The sequence below is a fragment of the Acinonyx jubatus genome, chromosome A3 (genome assembly GCF_027475565.1).
Source record: "Acinonyx jubatus isolate Ajub_Pintada_27869175 chromosome A3, VMU_Ajub_asm_v1.0, whole genome shotgun sequence".
In the NCBI taxonomy this organism is placed as follows: Eukaryota; Metazoa; Chordata; class Mammalia; order Carnivora; family Felidae; genus Acinonyx; species Acinonyx jubatus.
In genome coordinates, this window is record NC_069388.1 from 100,364,106 (window position 1) to 100,384,219 (window position 20,114).

At 49.7% G+C, this 20,114-nt stretch overlaps 1 protein-coding gene and 1 pseudogene across 5 annotated transcripts; both read right to left on the reverse strand.

Annotated features, from left to right (window-relative positions):
• Positions 1 to 1,389: 1,389 nt before the first annotated feature.
• LOC106978148 (interleukin-1 receptor antagonist protein) lies at positions 1,390 to 16,877 on the reverse strand. Of its 5 annotated transcripts, XM_027033759.2 has the most exons (6): positions 16,716 to 16,877; positions 15,623 to 15,716; positions 7,025 to 7,076; positions 5,010 to 5,098; positions 3,770 to 3,882; positions 1,390 to 2,704 (listed from the first exon to the last, which is right to left on the reverse strand). In XM_027033759.2, exons 2-6 carry the CDS (start codon positions 15,699 to 15,701, stop codon positions 2,489 to 2,491), a joined length of 549 nt encoding a protein of 182 aa, XP_026889560.1. In that variant the 5' UTR covers positions 15,702 to 15,716; positions 16,716 to 16,877; the 3' UTR covers positions 1,390 to 2,488. The 5 variants fall into 5 exon arrangements, with proteins under 5 accessions (XP_026889560.1, XP_014931281.1, XP_014931284.1 ...); XM_015075795.3 differs by lacking the exon at positions 15,623 to 15,716 and having other exon boundaries at positions 16,716 to 16,872; XM_015075798.3 differs by lacking the exons at positions 15,623 to 15,716; positions 16,716 to 16,877 and adding an exon at positions 7,407 to 7,567.
• LOC113592441 (cytochrome c oxidase subunit 6C-like) lies at positions 12,101 to 14,723 on the reverse strand (annotated as a pseudogene).
• Positions 16,878 to 20,114: the final 3,237 nt, after the last annotated feature.

A 20,114-nucleotide genomic window follows, 5' to 3' on the forward strand; every position in this document is an offset into this window, starting at 1 on the left:
GGAAGGGTTTTCCGCCCTGAACTTCTCCCTTTACCAGGACTGCAAATCTATCAGTCACGTGCGCCCTTTTCTGACACACGGCACGGTACCCAGACCATCTCATTTCATCGCTATGTTGTCCCCGGGGAGCAGGTGTGGATACTTGCACCTTACACAGGAGGAAGAGAGAGGTGACTGGAGGGTGACCTCCTCCGAGGAGCCAGAGCTGAGATCTAGACGGTTGCCTGTTAACCTGTTTGATTCCGTTTGTTTTTTTAGCAACGAAATCTCCCCTTCCAGCAAGGCTGCACGTGAAGTTCGGTTTGTGAAGCAGAGAGCAGAGGGCTGGGCCAGAGCTGGGTTCCAGGAGTGGAGCCCCGCCTTGTGGTCTTGCTTTGTGGATTCTGTTTCTCGAGTCTTGGAGAGGAGTGCAGGGGGCGCTGTTTGCAAACCCTCGGTCCAAGTCAACTGTCTCTGGGAACAAGTGAGCAGCAGGCCCCAAGGAGGGAGGAGACCTGGCCAAAGTCACACAGCGGGCTCATGGCCCAGCTGGGCTCCCCTCAAGACTCCCGAGACCAAGTCCAGAAGTCAGCAGAACCCGGGCAGGATTAGGGACAGCACTGCCCACCCACCCGCCTGGTAGCCGAGCTGTGTTTAATGATGGTCTTGCATGCCCACCGCACGCGGCCAAATTCAAAATTCCACCTGTTGATCTCATCATTTCCCAGTGCCCCCTTTTCTCACACCCCAGAGGGGCAAGGCTTTTTATTTTTCAGATTTCAGAACTGTGAAATGTCACATACACACAGAAAACATATCCATACCGAGAAATAGACTGTCATCTGGGTCCTAAAAGCGGCTGGGTGCCCCTGCCTGCCCTTCTGTCTCCCAGGAGTCACCCACCAAATCTGCTTTCAGACACAGCCTGTCCCTGCTTCTTTGTTTGCACCACCTGTCTATACATCCCTCCACACAACTGCTCGTTGCCCATTTTAGCTTTATGTAAGTGGAATCATGCTCTGTGCATGCTTTTGTGATTCTTGTGCCCCACATCATGCTGGTAAGATGCATCTGTTTTGTTAAGGGCAGCCGGCTGCAATTCATCCACTTTCTTTGCTGTCGAGCATTGCGTCGTATGAGCATACGTGATTTGTGTCTTCGTTCTTCTGTGATGGGCGTTTGCATTGTTTTCTATTGGGGGCTATTGGGGACAGTAGTACCACACCGCTTCCTGGCCAGGAGATTTGCGCTCCTGTATCCAGAAAGAGTGAGGCCCAAGGAGGAAAGGTCTATTAGAAGAGAGTCATCCAGGTCTAGTCCCCAGAGTGACAGAGGTCCAAGGACTCCCCATTTCCTAAGCTCTCCATGCCCCAAGCCTGGCAAGGCCATAGACACAGCCAGCAAAGTAGATGAATTTTCAACATTTTATTGTAAAACAGAGCATAAGTCACAGGGAGTAGAAAACTTTCCACTTAACATATACAACACACATTCACTGAGCACCTGCTAAGGGCCAGGTCATGTGTTCGGCCCCCGCGGGGACCTGAAACACACAAGCCATGCTCCCTGCTCTCAGGAGCTCACAGTCTGGTGCAGGAGACAGACAGAGGCTCAACCATCTTTCAAACAAGTCTCAGAATGTCAGAAGTGCTAAAATGGTCCAAGAGCAATTCCTCCCTCCCAGGAGACGTGGAAAGAACACCAGGGGGGCTGCTCCTGTGCTGTGCCCTGGGGGTTGGGAGCTTTTGATGGGTCGGATGGGGGAGGAAAGCACTGCCCGCAGCTGTAAAAGGTCTGGAGTAGAGACGGTACTGGGGCCTGGTCAGTGGAGTCCAGACTTCAGGAATGTTACAGAAAGAAAAATTGCGGGGACCAACAAAATACGCTGACTTTTCATTTTTTTAGGTTGAGTTGTTACAAAAATAAGACAGGTAAATGAAAAAGGAGAGTTGCTTTCACCCTCCCCTGCTCCTTTCCAGAAAGGACAGTCTCCAAATAAAGGACTCTCCTTCAAATTGGATGCAACTGGCTTTGAAAAAAAAAAGATGAAATCCTTATCTTCCGTTTTGCCACAGACTCTAAAGGCTTCCCCCACGAGACAGCTTGCAAAACAAGGTTGGGCAGGCCAGCGAGTGACAGGAGGGATCCGGGACATGGACACTGGGGCAAGGCAGGAGGGTGAGGAGTCGGCGAGAGGAGAGCAGAGGGCCAGGCTGGCCAAGGCGCCTGGCTTTTGTCCGGAAGCCACAGGCAGCACTGAAAGGCTTGGAGCAGTGCTGTGGCTCAAGCTGCACTTTAGAAAGACCGCTGTGGAGGCAGCATGGAGGTTGGTTAGCTGAGGAGGAGCTGCTGGAGTCCTGTTTGCAGGGCTCTTGCATATCCTTCTGAGGGTCCACCCCACCAAGGCTGCTCCTCAGAGCCCCACAACAGCCAGGAGACGTCGGGCAGGGTGGAGACGTGTCTCTGGAGTCATCGACGTTGGGAGTGGGGGAAGTGAGGTACAGACACACTAACGTTCCATCTGGAAGTAGAACTTGGTGACCAACATGGCCTCCTCGGGCGTGTTGGTGAGGCTGACGGGCCGGTCGGCCTCCAGGGCTGTGCAGAGGAACCAGCCTGGGCAGGCAGCAGACTCGAAGCTGGTGGTGGGGCCGCTGTCTGAGCGGATGAACGTGAAGCGCTTATCTTGCTCCTTGTTCTTGCTCAGGTCAGTGATGTTAACTGCCTGGAAGCCAAGACATGAGCAGTGAGAACGGGGAGGCATGGAGGTCCTGTGCTGCCCCCTTCTCCCCACCATGACATGGCCTCTGGCTGGCCCAGAGCAAGTGCTGGAGAAACACTGACCTGGGACCACTGCAAGAAGTCACGTGTCCTACATCTCCTAGGACAGCAGAGTCTGTCCCACTGTCACACCTTGACTTTGAAAAATCTGGCCACTCTAGCCATGGGCCAATAAGTTTGGTAAGCACATGGTACCATCAGTAGAGACCAAGGCTGTGGAGGCTGGTGCTCTGTCAAGGTCTATGCCTCTGGAAAGAGGGCATGGTAGAGAAGGATAGGTGCCCCTATCCACTGGTGGGGGCAAGTGACAGTGCCATGCTCACAGCTACTCACGTTGGGTTAAGATCTTGTCCAACAAGCGCCTAAGACAAAGCCATCTTTTCCCAGGGCTGGCAGCTCATTAATATTGCAGGGATCAAGGAATACAGGGCCCTGAATAGGATGCCAACTCATGGGTTTGAGTAGATAAGGATTAGAAGAGAAGGGTCCTGAAGCTTGGCTTCACTGGATGGTGGCAAGCCTAAGTGGGTTGGGGCCCCTCAGGCAAGAGAGTGACCCACAGAGAATGAGATCCCAAATGAACAATCCTTCTTCGCCCCCTCCCTTACTGAGACTAGACTTAGCCACACAATGGGCTTCAGCCAATGGGACATTAATGGTATGGTGCAAGCAGGGGTTTGATAAGCATTTGCACAGTGAGGCTTGTCATTTTGGAAAAATCCCTCTGAGGAAGCCAGCCGCCATGCTGTAAGGAAACCCAAGCCGACAACAGAGCTCTGAGAGAGCACCTGAAACAAGGGCCTGAAGGGTGAGAAACCATCTTAGACACCCCAGCGCCACCAGAGCTCTCTCCCGGGTGCAGCTGCAGGAGGGGCGTGAGCTGCACTGAGTGGGTCAGAACTACCCAGCTGAGTCCCCCTAAATGGCCCACAGAGTCCCGAGAAAGAGCACATTATGGTGGTTCCAGCCACCAGGTTTGGGGTGCTTGTTATATGAGACAGGTCCTTACCTCCAGCTGGAGCCTAGTCTCATCACCAGACTTGACACAGGCCAGGCAGAGCTTCCCCCCATGGATCCCCAGGAACATGGCATGAGACTCAATGGGCACCACGTTTAACTTTTCTGGGGAAGAGCACAGGGGCGGGTCAGGTTGTAGAGAGAATGGGAGGCAGCCTGGACTCTCCCAGGAGAGTTTTCTGTCTCCCCCTGACCAACTAAAACCCTAAGATCAGAAGGACACTGAGGCGCCATCTTCCTGGTCCGCATTCAAATAGCAGATCAAACCAAACTCCCTATCCAGTTACTCCTCAAGGACCAAGTGGCCTAGATTCCGCTCCACATGGTTTCTATCCTTCCTTCTTCCCAGGATACGGGTGCTCCAGGTCACCAAGTCTGCTGCCCATGAGGACAGAAAATAGCACATAATGGGCTCCAGGGCTTGGTCTACAGGGACCTGAGTGACTTTGAACCTGCCTCTTACCCTCGGTGGTCTCTGAGCCCTCACATAGCAGTGAAAATCTCAGCCTTTCTGCCCTTCAGTGTGTTCGTTAGGAGAATTAACAGATGGACAGGAAAGGTATGTCTCACACTCTTTCAGAAGGAGGCAGGGGGCCAAAAACAAGGGGATGGGGCAGGGTGGAAAGATGGAGATCAGATGGTACCGTTCTATAGTATCAAGTCAGCCGATAGGGATGTGAAAGCATCCCGGAAAGCTAGTGCTGAAAGAATCTCCCATCATGCCCTCACAGTGGCCTCATTTTACTAAAGGGAAAAACTGAGGTGGGGGAGGGGGCAAAGCTTGCCCATGTTCATGCAGCTTGTTTAGCGCACAGACCAGAACATGGCTGAGTGTGGTGTCTGTGAAAAAGGGACATAACCCAGCCTTAGATATGGTGTATTCATTTTGGATGGTAGTTAGGGTCTGGACAACAGAGCAACATGGAAGGCTTAATAGTCACAGAGGGAAAGGGCCCATCTTACCTTCTGTGCCCTATCCCTGCCAGCTGTGGCCTGGGAACCCTGTGCCAGTTGGTGGGGGCTCCAGACCTAAGCTTTAAGGCTCCCACCCTCTTGAGGCTGCCCTCAAGTATGCCCTCTAGTGGCCAGGCTTCCCCCAGCTTCCAACTCAGCCGCAAAGACCCAATGGGGATTAGGGCTTTGAAACTAAGGTTTTGGGGGAACAGGATAAGGACTCCAGGGCAAAGTGACCCGGTTCCCACGTAGCAGCCACTTTCCTGGCAACCACTCACCTTCTAATTTAGTACTTGGTCCTTGCAAGTATCCGGCAACCAGTTGGTTATTCCTTAGGTAGAAGGTCTTCTGGTTAACATCCCAGATTCTGAAATGCAAAAGGACCCGGCTATGGGAAACAACCTCTGTGTGCCCAACCCTGTGCTCCACCCCTTCCTGTGTGCTCCAGAGCTCACTGGGTCCACATTCAACTTTCTGCCAGGGGTGTGGGATTTCTGTACACCCATGGCATGGAGGAGAGATTGAGGTCAACACTGATTAAGGAGCAGACCCAACTCCCACAGCTGGAAAGCAGTGTACCCACATCACATTCTTTTTTTTTTTTTTAATGTTTATTTATTTTGAAGAGAGAGACAGAGCGTGAGTGGGGGAAGGGCAGAAAGAGACAGAGACAGAATCCAAAGCATGTTCCAGGCTCTGAGCTGTCAGCACAGAGCCCAATGTGGGGCTCGACCTCATGAGTCATGAGATCATGACCTGATCTGAAGTTGGACACTTAACCGACTGAGCCACCCAGGTGCCCCAATGCGCACCCACATTCTATCCCTCTCCTCACTTGTTATTCATCCTCTGATTCCCAGAGCAGACACCTTCTACTTCAGCAAAACATGCTCTAGAGTAGCACCATCCAATAAAAGTTTCTGGGTGCAGAAATGTTCTGGACCTACCCTGTCCAATATGGCAGCCACCAGCCACATATGGCTATTGAGCTCTTGAAATGTGGTGGAACTGAGGATCTGAATTTTAAATTCAATTTAATTTTTATTAATTTCAGTGTAAATTTAAAGAGTTGTCTGAGACTAGTGGCCATCACAGCAGTTTCAAGAGACACAGCAGCTTGTAACTAACTCACTCTGAGCCTTAGACCGTGAGGGTCTGTTCCCATCAGCCAGTGGCTGCTCTGGGTCTGGCAGGGGCAGCACTCCCTGGGAACAAGCTTCCTTTCCAGCTCACCCAGGGACTTCCAGTCTTTTCTTCTTGGTCAAGGGCTGACAGCGGGACTAACAGAGACTCCATTCCCTGCTGCCCCCCATGTGACCTTGGACCTGTACCTCATCTCCTCACACATGAAGTGTACCTAAAACCACCCATCTCATCAGGTGACCTTGGGGAGCTCATGAGCTTAGTGAAGGATAGTGGGACAAACTGTAAAGGTCTTTGCACATGTGAGGATTTGACCTTTCGAGATTTTTCTTAGTTCCTGGATGAGTCTTCTCCTAGAGACCTCTAGGGGCATCTCCTGGAGCTCCCAGCCAGTAGGTGGAGGCAGAGGCAAATCTCGTGAAGCAGTTTCCATGTCTGGAAAGGGGAAGGACTTGCCCCGGATGCACACGCACATGCATGCACACACTTACACAGGCATGCACAGAACCCCAAACTTCAGCCTCAAGCACAGAAACTCAGTCTGAGGGTGAAGTCACCCTGACAAGGCTCAGTCCTAGGATGTCACAGGACAGAGGGCGCACGTGGACAGCATCAGAGCCTGCCAATGTTCCCACAGTGTTGGTGACATCTCACAAAACTCCTGGCTCAATTTTTAAAAATCACAGTAGTTTTCAGGCCCTACTTGACGTTCACAACAACTCAGTAAGGCAGGCAGGGGGTTATCATTAACCCCATGTCACAGATGGGGAAACTGAGGCCCCAGAGGAGCAGGATCCTCCACCATGTCAACACGGAGCCACAGTGCTAGCCGGCAGTCTGGGACTCTGGGCCATGCTCTGCCCACAGCCACCCTGTGTGCTTCTTTGCCCAGCAAAGAGCCTCAGCATGGTTCCTTGGCACCTGTCTGTCACCCACCGAGTCGCCAGTCTCCGGGAAATAAGTCCCTGGCCAAGTTACTCTGAAATGCAAGCCCTGAAGACCACGCATGTGGCTCCCCTTTCCTGAATAACGGGCATCCCTGTCCAGTCCAAACCCGGTTTTCAGGTGCTGTGGAGGCCAACGTCCCCCGACGGCTGCGATGGCTCCATTTTCCTGTCCATCCACCCCACCTCTGCAGGGGCGGCCTTACCTGAAGGCTTGCATCCTGCAAGGTCTCTTCCCCAAGGGATGGCAGGCTGTCTCTGAATAGAACAAGAAAAGGAGGAAAGAGATCAGGTAACTGGGGGGACATCTGCAGATTTCCATTCTGTGGCCACGGCGAGGCAAAGGGACACTGCCATTTCAGGCCCGGAGTAGCTGCTTATAAAGAAAATAGTCACTCACCCAAAGCAGGCTGTTGCCGCCCTGTCCCGCTCTGAGAAACGGAAATGCCCTCACATTTCCAAAATGAGAAACCCTTGTTGTTGTCACTTTCAACCGTGCTGAGTGTCGCAACGGGGTGTTGTAACTGACTCCCTCCCCTTTCCCCCTGTGTAATTTCCCCAAAATTGAGCTTTCTATTTCCCCCTCACCAAGTTCCTGGGAAGAAGAGCACAATGAAAACTGAACGCTCCCTCATCTTCCTGACAGGTATCCTGAGACTGTTTGTTGACTTTGTAAAAATAGATTTAAGTAGAAAAGTCCTCCTCTCCTAAAGCTAAGTGGTGGGGTTCCTCAGCACCCAGGACGGTCTCATGTCACTTTGTATTCTTTGAAGGATGCATGCCCTTGCTGGACTCTGGACCAGGGACTAGCAAACATTCTGTAAAGGACCAGATAGTAAATATTTTAGGGTCTGTCTCCGTCATGATTACTCAATTCAGCTACCGTAGCTTAAACAGTAGAAGAGGCGATCTGTAAATGAGCAGGCTGATTGTGTTCCGATACAACTTTATTTACAAAAATGGGTGGTGGCCAGGGTTGGCTTGGTTTGTGGACCTCCTGCTGTAGTGCAAACTTCCTGAGAGGTGCTTTGAAGCCAGCTCTATTCCTGCTATCTGCGTCTTTAAAGTAATCGTCTTGGGAAAATGGGGCCAATTCAGCACCTGGAGAAAAATGGATCCAAATTTCACCTCTGCCATTTGCCATTTGCTACCCGCGTGACCTGGAACAAGTCACTTCACTTATTTGGGCCTCTGTCTCCGTCTCCTCATGCCCAGAATGGGATTGATCACGTCTTCCTCATGGGTGAAAAGGAGGAGGGAGGGAGAGAAGGAGGAAGGAAGGAAGGAAGCAAGGAAGGAAGGAAGGAAGGAAGGAAGGAAGGAAGGAAAGAAGGAAGGGAAAGGAAGGGAAGGAGGAAGGGAAAGGAAGGGAAGAAGGAGAGGAAAGTTCTAGCCTGCAGTGAGCACTAATACGCATTAACTTCTTTCCTTACTACATTGTAGAAGTTAGGAAAAAGGTATGCGTACTCCCATTTACGGATAAGGAAAATACGTACAGGGCTTCTGCATGATCAGAGCACACAACGCTAATGCAGAAACGTAGGCTGAAGCATTGGAGAACTGGATGGGAGCTCGGCAGCCCTCCTATCCCACCCTACCATTGTTTTGAAGAACACTAAGACTCAGAGAGGGAAAGGGACCCGCCCAAGGCCACACAGCACGTTAATGGCAACGATATGCCCAGGAATCCAGGTCTCCAGACTCCTAGCCAATGGTCATCCTGTTCACAGCGGCTGATCTTGATGAGCTCAGCCAACAAATATGTTCAACCAACAAATCAGCATCTGTGTCCAAATGAGAGTAAAATCCTTCAAGGAGGAAGGCTACACCGCGTATTTGAAAGTTGCTAAGAGAGTAGATCACAAAAGGTATAAAAGATAAGATATAAAAGATATTTTTATGACTATGTATATAAAACAGCTGCTGGGTAAATCACTATGTTGTACACCTGCGACTAATACAATGTTCTATGTCAATTATACCTCAATTAAAAAAATTTTTTTAAAAAGGCAGGCTTCTAGGGGCACCTGGGTGGCGCAGTCGGTTAAGCGTCCGACTTCAGCCAGGTCACGATCTCGCGGTCCGTGAGTTCGAGCCCCGCGTCAGGCTCTGGGCTGATGGCTCAGAGCCTGGAGCCCATTTCCGATTCTGTGTCTCCCTCTCTCTCTGCCCCTCCCCCGTTCATGCTCTGTCTCTCTCTGTCCCAAAAATAAATAAACGTTGAAAAAAAAATTAAAAAAAAAAACAAAAAGGCAGACTTCTCAAATCTTTCAGAGCAAGTGGAACATTTCTGCAAAAATTGTATCATCTCCCTGAGTGATTCCTTTGAGGAGCAAAGTGGCGTGTACGTGTCCCCTCTGTTCTCACAAGGTGAGTGACCTTGAGGGAGACATTCACCTTTGAAACACATGCGAGAAACAGTATCTACCCTTGAGGGCCAAAGGGGAGTTTTGTTTGTTTGGGGGAGGGCTGGCTGAAGGAGGTGATGTGTAAGAACCTGCTTGATTATTTTCCTCTTGCAGCATTTGCTGAATTGCGGGATACGATTTCTGGAACGCTTAGAAATCATCAGGTGCCTAAACTTGGTCAGCACCTCTCTGAGATGAAAGGCAGCTAAACTGTGATAAACCCTCTCCTACGTGCCTCAATGTTACATCCACATCCCTTGAAAAACGTCCCTGAAGACTGAAGAGAAGTGACTTGCCCAGGGGAGGCCGAGCGGCCCGGAGCCTGCCCTCAGACAGCACTCCAAGCCAAGGTCCCACCCCCCCTGGGGCTGCTGGGTAAATGCTCCTTTGTCCCTAGCCCAAATTCAAAGAGACAGGTTTCTCCTGGAGAACAGAGCCCTGAGTTCTCCACCTTTGCCAGGTCTGTGCCCTTTTCCCACTGTGCCCAAGAAGTGTCTTGGCAGGCCTTTCTGAGTATAGAGGAAGGAGTTCCTAGGGCCGGGCCGACAAGTCAGGCCGACCTGGGGCTGCGTCCTCCCATCACTTATGAGCTGGGCCACCCAGGCCCAGGTCTCTTGGCCTCGGTTTCATTATCCATTAGACAGGCCTAATAATTGAAGCCTTGTCACGGGGTTCTGTGAGGATTGAGATGGTGCACATGGTGTATTTAACCCTGACCCTGGCACGTAGGAAATACACAAACAATAGAAAGCTACTGCGTCTGCTTTGTGGCCCACGTAAAGTGAGAAAGGTCAGTCACAAGGCCCCTGAGCCAGTCAGCCCTGCCCTGCACGCCCAGTTGGACTCCCGAGGGGGAGGCCCTCATCCCTCTGGGCTGGGGGAGGAAAGGAGTGGGGGGTGAGAGGCTCTTTCCCTCCCCTCACGCTTCTGGCCACAATTCCTCTCTTGGTTCCGTCTTATCAAAATAGTTGGTGTCCCGATGATCTCTGCCCACAGGAAATCTCTGACTAAACTTGTTCTCAGTTCTGGCTCCTCAACCACTCGCTCCAGTTCCTGAATTCGGTTTAACGACCACACCACATAGCGGACCCTGGGAGCTCCAGGCATCACAATTGTATCTAGTGCCTTCCTCGGCATGCCGAGCCCTGCCCTGCTAGACACTGGTGACTGCAGAAATGACCAAGGCCCACTCCAAGGGAAATAGGAAAACCAGGCTCTGTCTGTGTCCTTGGAGCGATACCACACAGGCTCTATGGGCCCCTGTTGATGCTTCTAGAGCTCCATCCACATAGGAAGTGCTCAATAAATGCTAACTATTTCTCAATTTCAGTTAATTACATCTTTCAGTTCTAAGATTTCCATTTGCTTCCTTTTTTTTTGTATAGTTTCTACTTCTCTGCCAAAAGTTTCCATCTTGTCTTTTAAATCCTTGAATACAGTATTCACGGTTCTTGTAAAGGCTGCACCTGATAACTTCATTATTTGAATCCCTGCTGTGTCTCCTTCTGCCGTCCGTTTTTTCTCTGGTGCACAGGTTGTCTTACATATGCCTGACTACTTTTTACTGACTGCTGGGCACTGTAGCATATCAAAAACTGCAGAGATCATTTGAGGCTCCGGACAAGTCATCTAGAGGTGTATATATCTAGAGATGATTCACTTTTGCTTCTTCCGGGCAGTGAGGCTGTAGGCACTGAAGCCCCACATGACCTTAACCCCAAGAGGGTTGACACGATCGGAGCAGAGCTTTAATAACCATGCAGACTGTTCCATTTCTGTTCACTCCCAATCCTCTCGGGTCCCAGCCCAGACCTGGGGGGTTTATTGAGGCCCCTCCTCCTCAGTGAGAGCTAAAGTACACATTTTATCCTCTCCCTGCCCCCACACCCCCAGCCCTGTAAGTCTGTCCAAAACTCAGCTGGGGCTTCTAAAACCAGCCAATGCTTCCCAGGGCAAAGGGGCCCAGTGCTGACCTCCACCTGTCTGGGCTTTTGTAGTTCTTCAAAGCCTTGGTCATTCTTTGACACCTTCTGATTATCTAGAAATACGTTTTGCTAGCTTTGCTAGTTATCACAGCAGGAAGGTTGATCCTAGGCCAGGCGTGGACACTGATGTCTATACTTTAAGTCTTATTACTCAGGATGGTGGAGTTGGAACAGCATTTGGGGGGGGTAGGGGCAGAAGTGACTGAAAAGTTGGGCAGGAATCAGAGGATGAAGGGCCTTTAATGTAACACCAAGGGGCAGGGAATTTATCTTAGAGAAAATGGAATCAGAGAGTGAGACAGTCAGATTTGTCTTATTAAGATAATCGTGGGGCCAGTGGACAGATGGATTAGACTTGGTGTGAGGTTTGGGGTCACTGAGCCTGAAGGCAGAGGGGTGATGTGCTGGTAAGTGTTGACAGCTGGCTCACCAAAAGGGTTCTCGTTAGTAGCATTTGCCTGTTTCTCTGGTGTAAATACTCCCACTGTGGATGATCTCGAGCCACTAGCATGACAATGCTGAATGCAAAGCTGACGCACACAAGCACGTCTCGCTGATGGCAGCATCCTGCAGAGGAGGCCGATTTGGCAGCTCGCCTATCTTTCTTGAGAGAAAGCGTCCTATTTCTTTTCTTTTTCTTCTCCTTCTTCTTCTTGTTTTTTGTTTTTGTTTTTTGTTTTTGTTTTTAGAGAGAAGGTGCAAGTAAGCAAGGGGCAGAGAGAGAGAGAAAGAGAGAGAGAGAAAAGCAGGGCTCGCCCAATGCAAGACTCGAACTCACGAACTGTGAGATTATGACCTGGACCAAAGTCAGATGCTTAACCGACTGAGCCACCCAAGCACCCAAAGTCATCCCATTTCTTTCTTTTTTTTTTTTTTCTTTTTTTCCCCCCACAGTATCTGTTAGTTTATTTATCAAGAGAAACTATTCCATAACCCAATATTCATGTTTCATACTTCAGGAACACAGATCAGCGACAAACTTTCATGGAACTCAACCCAAGGAAATTCTTTACATTCCAAAATCACTTTGCACTCTGAAAGATACCAGCCTTCTTCATCTCCTCAAAATCTTTCGTGGAATCATAATTTCCGTAGAAATCTGCGTATGTCTTCTTTCTTGGTTCGGCCACAGCAAACTTATAGAAAGCTGCAACCCCCAGGGATACAGGGAATGCTCTAACAGTATGAAATCGCAGACACTTGGCCAGAAGACCTCACATCTGAGGTTTCGCCAAAACACCGGAAGTCTTGGTAGCTATTCTGCTCAACACCAACCTTAAACCCAACGTCCTTCCTAACTGATACAGAAATGGATGGCCAAAAGCATCCTATTTCTTAACTCTAGTCCCTCCCCATCTCAGCCCAGGGGCCTATCGCACTGGTCACGTCCCCCTCGCAGAAAATGATCCCTCCTGACAAATCCAGTTTATCAAGAAACTTCAGTGAATCTTGGTGCAAACGTTTTCAGCTATGCCTGCTGGCGCTGCATTTATGTCATGCGAGCACCACTTGTAAAAATTTAAGCCTTTGGGTGGACAGGTGTGCACCTTAAGTTGTAATGTCTCAGTCTCATGTTCAGCCAGCTCTTGAGTACGTGAGTGTCACAGCACACAGCACACAATAGACGCAGTGCTGTTGTCCAAACTTTGGAAATTTTTACTAAGGTAACGGTACAAAGTCTCCGGTTACTCTTTCCAAGAGATGGGTAAATATATTCGTACAAACAGGAGGAGGAACAAGTATATCTCATGCCTTCCCTTTGTCAGTTTCCACCTACCCAGCCCTGCCAGGTAACCAAGTCAATTTTAACAACATCCAGAAGCTTATTAGAAGCTCCCTACAGCAGCAAGCCAGCTTTGGAGACAGATTCTGTCCTGGGCATCTCTGCCCACCAAACTGCAGCCATCAGGGTGACCCGTATGCCCTCCTGGGCCATGTAAGGGTGGTCAGGAGATTATATATAACGTCAACTGTTATCAATCATTGCTTCACAAGAAGCTTGCTCTCCTCCTAGGTCTAAATGGTAAACTTACTGAGAATCTTTTGTACGTTTCAAAGTCTTCCAAGATGTTTTTTGCTTCAACAATTTCTGGGTTTGATATGAATCTGCACTGAAACCATTATTTATCTAGTTATCTTGTGCTTCTAGAGGGACATGTTTGCTCTTGCCTTCTTGGCTATGGTAACTAGCTTTATAAGGCAGCTAGCTTCTCCACTGGCAGACAGGGAGGGACAGGAACCAGGGAATGGGGGAGGGCACAGCTGTGTTTCTTACATGCTTGCTTCAGGCTGTGTGTTCTATTCTTTCATATGGATCTCACTTAGTCCGCATAACAGCTGTGCAAGGTGGATAAATGTAGACCCACTTTCAAGATGGGTATATATATTTATACTCACTTTGTAGCATAAGAAAAACACCAAGGTACAGGAAGACTAAATCACTTGCCCCAGATGGTGGTGGAGGCAGCATTTGAACCCAGTTCTTGTATTCTTCCTTACAGTCAGTCCTGCCAGAAAGGCAGCTGACCTCTTTCCTCTCTGCCTCATCGCACAGGTAACAGAAGCCAAGGATTGTATTTGTTCCTATGGTGTTCCTTTTGGTTTGAACTCACATCTTATAGAGCAACAATTTATTCCACAATTGCTTGGACATTTTAGGCGTTTGTCTGTTTTTTGGTAGTAAGGAAAGGACGATTCTAAGGCCTTACAGAAGTTAAAGAGAAAAAGCTCTTTATCTGGTTTTGAACTAGAGTGGCCAACTGTCCTGGTTTTTCTAGGACTTTCCAAGTGTTAGTACTAAAAGTCTGGCATCCTGGGAAGTCCCTCAGTCCCTGGAAAACTGAGATGATTGGTCACCCTATAATACGAGTCCTTAAGAGGTGCTTATATCGGCGGGTGGCTGGGATTGCAAATTGCAGGCACAGTTAACTGCTCATCATTGTGTCTTGCATAGCAGAGATGTAGTCCATTAAAAAAATTTTTTTTTAACATTTATTCGTTTTTGAGAGACAGAGAGACACAGGCCATGAGTGGGGGAGGGGCAGAGAGAGAAGGAGACACAGAATCCCAAGCAGGCTCCAGGCTCTGAGCAAGTTGTCAGCACAGAACCCAATGCAAGGCTGGAACCCACGAACCATGAGATCATGACCTGAGCTGAAGTCAGACGCTCAACCAACTGAGCCACCCAGGCGCCCCAAAGATGTGGTCCATTTTATTAGGTACATAGATATGTAGATGAAGCACACAAGAACCAAAAAACTTAGCGAGTCTTCCACTTAGGAAAAGAGACCATAGCGGATACGGTATTGATCAATCACTCCCCTTCTGATCAAGTTAATTTTTAATTTAGCCATTCACATTTTATTTCCTCCAACTATGTAAATCAAGATATGTCCATGTCAAGTGGCTTAAGATTGTTTTCAAATGTAAGTTGTGCAAAGGATTTACCCTTTCACTATCACTATTTTCACCTTCACCTCCTCATCCTCCTGCCCTGCCTTCTTCACACACATTAGCGGTATGGTCAGGGGTGTTAGAGAAGAAGCAGAGGTCCAGTGAGGTAAGAGACGTGTCCCAAGCCCATACCCACCTTCACCCTGGCTCCTCTGCCCTCGAGTTCCCAGCTCTTTAGGCAAACTACGAATCTCTCCATGATCTCTCTCCTCAGAGCCCTGCTCTCTGCTCGGCAAGGATAGCACCACCCACGTCCCTGGCCTTCCAGAAAACATGGTGTCTTCACTGGGCTCACACACACTCATCTCCTGAACTTGAACTTACTCAGCACCTACCACCTGCCACTTTAAAATGTTTTGGGGGTGCCTGGGTGGCTCAGTCGGTTGAACATCCTACTCTTGATTTAGGCTCAGGTCATGACCTCACGATTCATGAGATTGAGCCCCACGTCGGGCTCTGCGCTGACAGCGGGAAGCCTGTTTGGGATTCTCTCTCTCCCTCTCTCTCTCTCTGCCCCTCCTCTGCTCTCTCTCTCTCTCTCTCTCTCTCTCAATCTCTCAAAATAAATAAATAAACATTTTAAAAAATAATAGGGTCACCTGGGTGGCTCAGTTGGTTAAGCATCCAGCTCTTGGTTTAGGCTCACATTTTAATCTCATGGTTCATGAGTTCGAGCCCCACATCAGGATCTCTGGATGTCAGCACAGAGCCCACTTCAGATCTTCTGTTCCCCTCTCTACCCTTCCCCCACTTGCGTGCATGCTCTCTCTCTCTCTCTCTCAAAATTAATAAACTTAAAAAATAATAAAATATTTTGGAATGAACCGTTTTTAAGTATAGTGGTTTCCTCACATTATATCATTATCTAGTTCTGGGAGTGGCGCCCCTTTTACACATTCGAAAGACACCCAAGACCACGGGCTCACATTTTCATACAAGCCACTGGAGACTGCCTCACCTCCTCCAAAGGGGAGGCCTTGCTGCCCTTGGAAAAACTGCTTGTGGTTTCCAAAGCACTTTTCCCTCCATGACCTCATTCAGTCTCTGCACCCCTAGAACACAACACAGTGATTTAAGAGACAGACCGTCTGCAGTGGAGCCCAGCCCCTCCCCTTGTAGTGGCTGTCTGGCCTTGGGCAAATTACTTAACTTTTCTGTGTCCAAGTTCCCCCTTCTGAAACTGAACAATAATAGTGCTTCCCCATATGGTTGTTGTGAGCATTAGAAGAGACAGGCCACCTTAACAGCTCGGCAGAGCACCTGGCTCATAGTAAGCCCACGGAAGGATTGGCTATTACTGTACCCGTGAAACCCTGAGAGTTTGCCTGCCTCCTCTTGACCTGAGAAGAGTGAGACCCAGAAAGGAGTAATAGAGGCCGTTTGAGGCCAAGCACAGGAACTAGGTCTCCGGAACCCCAGTTTTAAGATCTTTTTTCTGACCTACACAGATCTTAAACAGACGGCAGAGCAGTAGCCTGTAGGCTGCGTGTTTCCATTGCTCACGTTATTGTTTTATTTAATCAAACTACTACACAAGGAAATCAGAATATCTGACTGCTCCTGAGAAATGAGAAGTTCTGGCCACCTGGGCCAGCATTCTCATGAGACAACCAGCTGCTGGAGCCAGTCAGTCCCCACTAATTCCCAGTCCCCACCCTTTGGTATTATCCTTCAGCTCTTGTAAGCTAGTGCCCGCTTCTTTTAGTATTTCTCATTGAGTTCACACTGTTCTCACCCTCATTTGACAGAAATATTTCTCCAATTTCTATGTCTCTGTCAACAGTGGAAAAGGACCAATAGAGTCTAACAGCTCCATGATTTTTCTCACAGCAGACATGCTTCCTCTGGCGCCCGCTGGAGGGACAGGCATTGGGCTCACCTCAGTGTATGTGTGTGGCCCGCTGTAGCCTCCACCTCGGCCAAGTCTCCAACGTGGGCCTGGAGCTACATGCCCTTGACATTTCTCTGGAAGCCTGCCCTCAGTAAACACGAGTGGTCGATAGTTTCCTACCCATTTTTCAGATGGAAAAATAGGAGTGGAAGGCGCTTACCTGATGCCATGGGGAGGGCCTGGTAGCATCCGAGGTCTTCTGACACCTTCTACACTCTGGCTCCAGACTGAGCTGCTGCACAGAGAGGAGAAGCACCGGGCAGTACCTGTGCCACCAGCACCTCCCGGGATGAAGTTGCTCCTTCCTTCCGGATTACCTGAGGAGAGGAAGAGGAAGAGCCACTGCTGCCTTCTACACACCCAGGCAGGGCTCGCCAGGCCCAGCTTCCAAAAGGGTGACTCAGGCTAACAGGAACCAAACAGGTTCTTATCTCTCTGTAAAACCAGAGGCCTCACGTGAGGAACCGACCGGGATTAGTAAGGCTGGACCTTTGTGCGCACCCAACTTTTGTGCTCAACCCAATCATGCATGCATGCGTTTATTCACCTAGTCAATATGGGTTGACCTAATCCTGTGTTCCAGGTAATCTTCCAGGCACTGGGGGAAAGCCAGATAAGGTCCCTGATAGTCTAACAGAGGAGGGCAAGACAAGAAATTAGGAAACAAATGGACTACCTTCATATGAAAGGAAGTACAGTAGGGGGAATAAAAAACATGATAGGTTTTTGAGGGACCTAGGGGTGGGTGCATGTTTTCTGCAAAGTGGTCAGAGAAGGCCAATCTGAGAAGCTGACTTGCGACCTGAGACCTGAGACCTGAGTAATGTCAAAGAAGTGGAAGAGTGTCCTGGGGGAGGGAAGAGTAAGCACAAAGGCCCTTGGGTGGGGACCTTCTTGGTCTATTTGGGGACCATGTGGAGGCTCATAAGGTTGGGGTGTGGCTTATGGAGCAGCAGGGTGTCCATCCTTTCTTCCAGCTACCCTCAGGTTCCCCACCCCAGCTGCTGGCATGATAACTGCCCACAAGGCCAGATACTCTCTCCCCACCTTCTCTAGAAGACTCTATGTTCTAAACCTTCTCCTCTTTGCCATTCCAAACTTGCTCTCTAGCTTTATGCCCTTGGGTCCTGCCATCAGGGAGCAGACAACTCAGGAATCTTTAAAACCATCTGGGTTGATGCATGGGGAGCAGTGGCAAGGGATCCCTTGGCAAGCTAGAGGTCTTGAATCTTGTCCTCTGGCCTACCACTAACCAGCTGTATGACTCTGGAAGTGTCCCTTAGATTAGGGGCAGGCTGGAGCAAGAAATGGCATGCAAACTGTAAAATGCTTTATAGGCTGTGTGCATTGAAATAGGGTTTTGCTCTAGACAGGGCCTTAGGGCACAGGAGAAAGGGAGAGTGAAGGGGCGGGCCAGCCTACTGGCCACCTTCAAGCCTGTCTTTTCTTTTGGAGAAGGAAAGGCCATTCTTACTTGCAGAAGGGCTCATCGTTCATAAACGTTTCAATAGGGGTCTGTTGGAGTTCTTCACTTTTCCTCTAACCCTGCCTCTGGGGCCTGGGCTCATTCCCAGGGCCCCTTCACTCAGCCCACAGGGCCTGAAGTCAGCAGAGAGATGCAGAGAGCCAGAGGCGGACAGGGTGCCCGTTCCTGGGTACTTCTGACCACAGGGACTTCCCACAAGGCCTTCACTTCCTGTTCTATTCAGCCTTGGCTCATCAGCTAGAATGCCAAGGCTTCCGAGTTTGGGCTGGGAATTTCTGAAGCAGGTTTTGTAGAGAAATTCCTGTTTGCTAACAAATCAGGAACTAAATTTTGTAAACCTGGAAAGTTGGGCCCTTGGGGAAGCTTGGGAACCTGCCTGTGGATGCCATCTTGTCATCATGGTGTGCGTGTCTGTTATTACACCAGGAGGACCACTCTGTGAGGCAGGTTCTGGCACTCAGAGTTTCGGATCCCAGTCTCACAAACTACATCTGTGTGATCTTAGAAACATGTGTAAAAGGAAGGTAAGACTGTTAGTCACCTTTTGGGGTGGTTGTGAGGACTGAGCAAACAAACATAAGGTGTTTAGAACACAGGAAGCATTATCTAAGTATGAGCTATAATTCTGGCAGAGCATGGGTCTGATGTCTCCATGGGGAGCTAAGGGCCTGGCCTAGTCTGCAGTCGGTAAGATGGTAAGCTAGGCTGCCAGTCTGGGTCGGGGATGGCATGTTGATCAGTGCACAAGGCTGGCATTTCCCATCCAGGCCTGACACGGGGCACTTCCAGGATGGAGGAACCATTTGTAGGCATCTCTAGCCCTCTAGAGCCTAGCCCACTCCAGAACTTTCCTCCCTAGGTTTACCACCTCTCCTCCAAAGCTGCAAAGATCTAAGGGATCAGTGGCCTGGCCTGGAGCACTCAGAGCACCTGAGAAGCCCAGAGTCAAAAAAGTCCCAGAGATGGGGAAGTCTACAGTTGTGGGAAGGGCTGGCAATGGGGAACTTGGGAATTCCTGGTGGCTGGGGACCCTGGGTGGTGGAGAGGGGCTGCTTCGGAAGAACACTGAGGCACTCTGCCTCCAGCAACAATGACTGACCACTCACTCCAGCACTGACCTCCCTTGGGCCAGGCCATTGCACAAAGAAGAAGGGGGTGGGGGACAGATAGAAGACAAGGGAAAAGCAAGAGGTAATGAGGAGAGCAGGCATCAGGAATGGAGGAATGAGATATTGAGGTTCAATGTTATTAGAATCCATGTCTCAGATTAAGACAGCTGCAGGTGAGGTAGGAGAGATGCCAAGGCCCCAAAGGGAAGTCATATGCTAGGCTCAATGGCAGGGTTCCTGTGCACTGTGGGAAGACTAAGAGCATTAGAGAATCCCTCCACTTCAGCCAGGGGAGACAGGCACCAAAGGGGTATCCTGCTTCCTGCTGGTTTCGGTCCATGAGGCCAGAGCAATGGATCTGAGTTGTGACAAGAGATACCATTGAGCTGTTTCACATGGTCTTAGATCAATACTAGTCCTCACAGGTTCCAGGAGAGTCTATACAACCTGGCTCCAGGCTCATCCTGCAGAACAATCCCCTTATTCCCTGAACTCTAGCTACACAGTCCTTTTGATTTCTCAAGTTCACCTCTTCCTCCCACCTCAGGGCTTTGACATAGGCTGGTCCTCTGCATGGAACACCCTCCCCTGCCCCATTCCACTGACTAGCGGACCATCCTCACCCTTAAAACCTTCATTTGTGTGATCCTATGTGCGACCTCTGCCTCCCCGGCAGGTCACGGCAAGGACTGTGTCTGTTCTGTTCACCATTATATCCCCAACTCACATGGCGCAGAACCTGCCACATGGAGAAATGAATAAAGGAATGGATGGGAAGCTACCACTCAGGTACAGTGTCTCTCTCTCTCTCTCTCTCTCTCTCTCTCTCTCTCTCTCTCACACACACACACACACACACACACACCCCACTCACACATCTTATAAGTGGTCACGCATTGAAACACACATGTTCACATCAACCAACGTCAAGATGTGCAGATTCTGCTTAACCCCACGATCCACT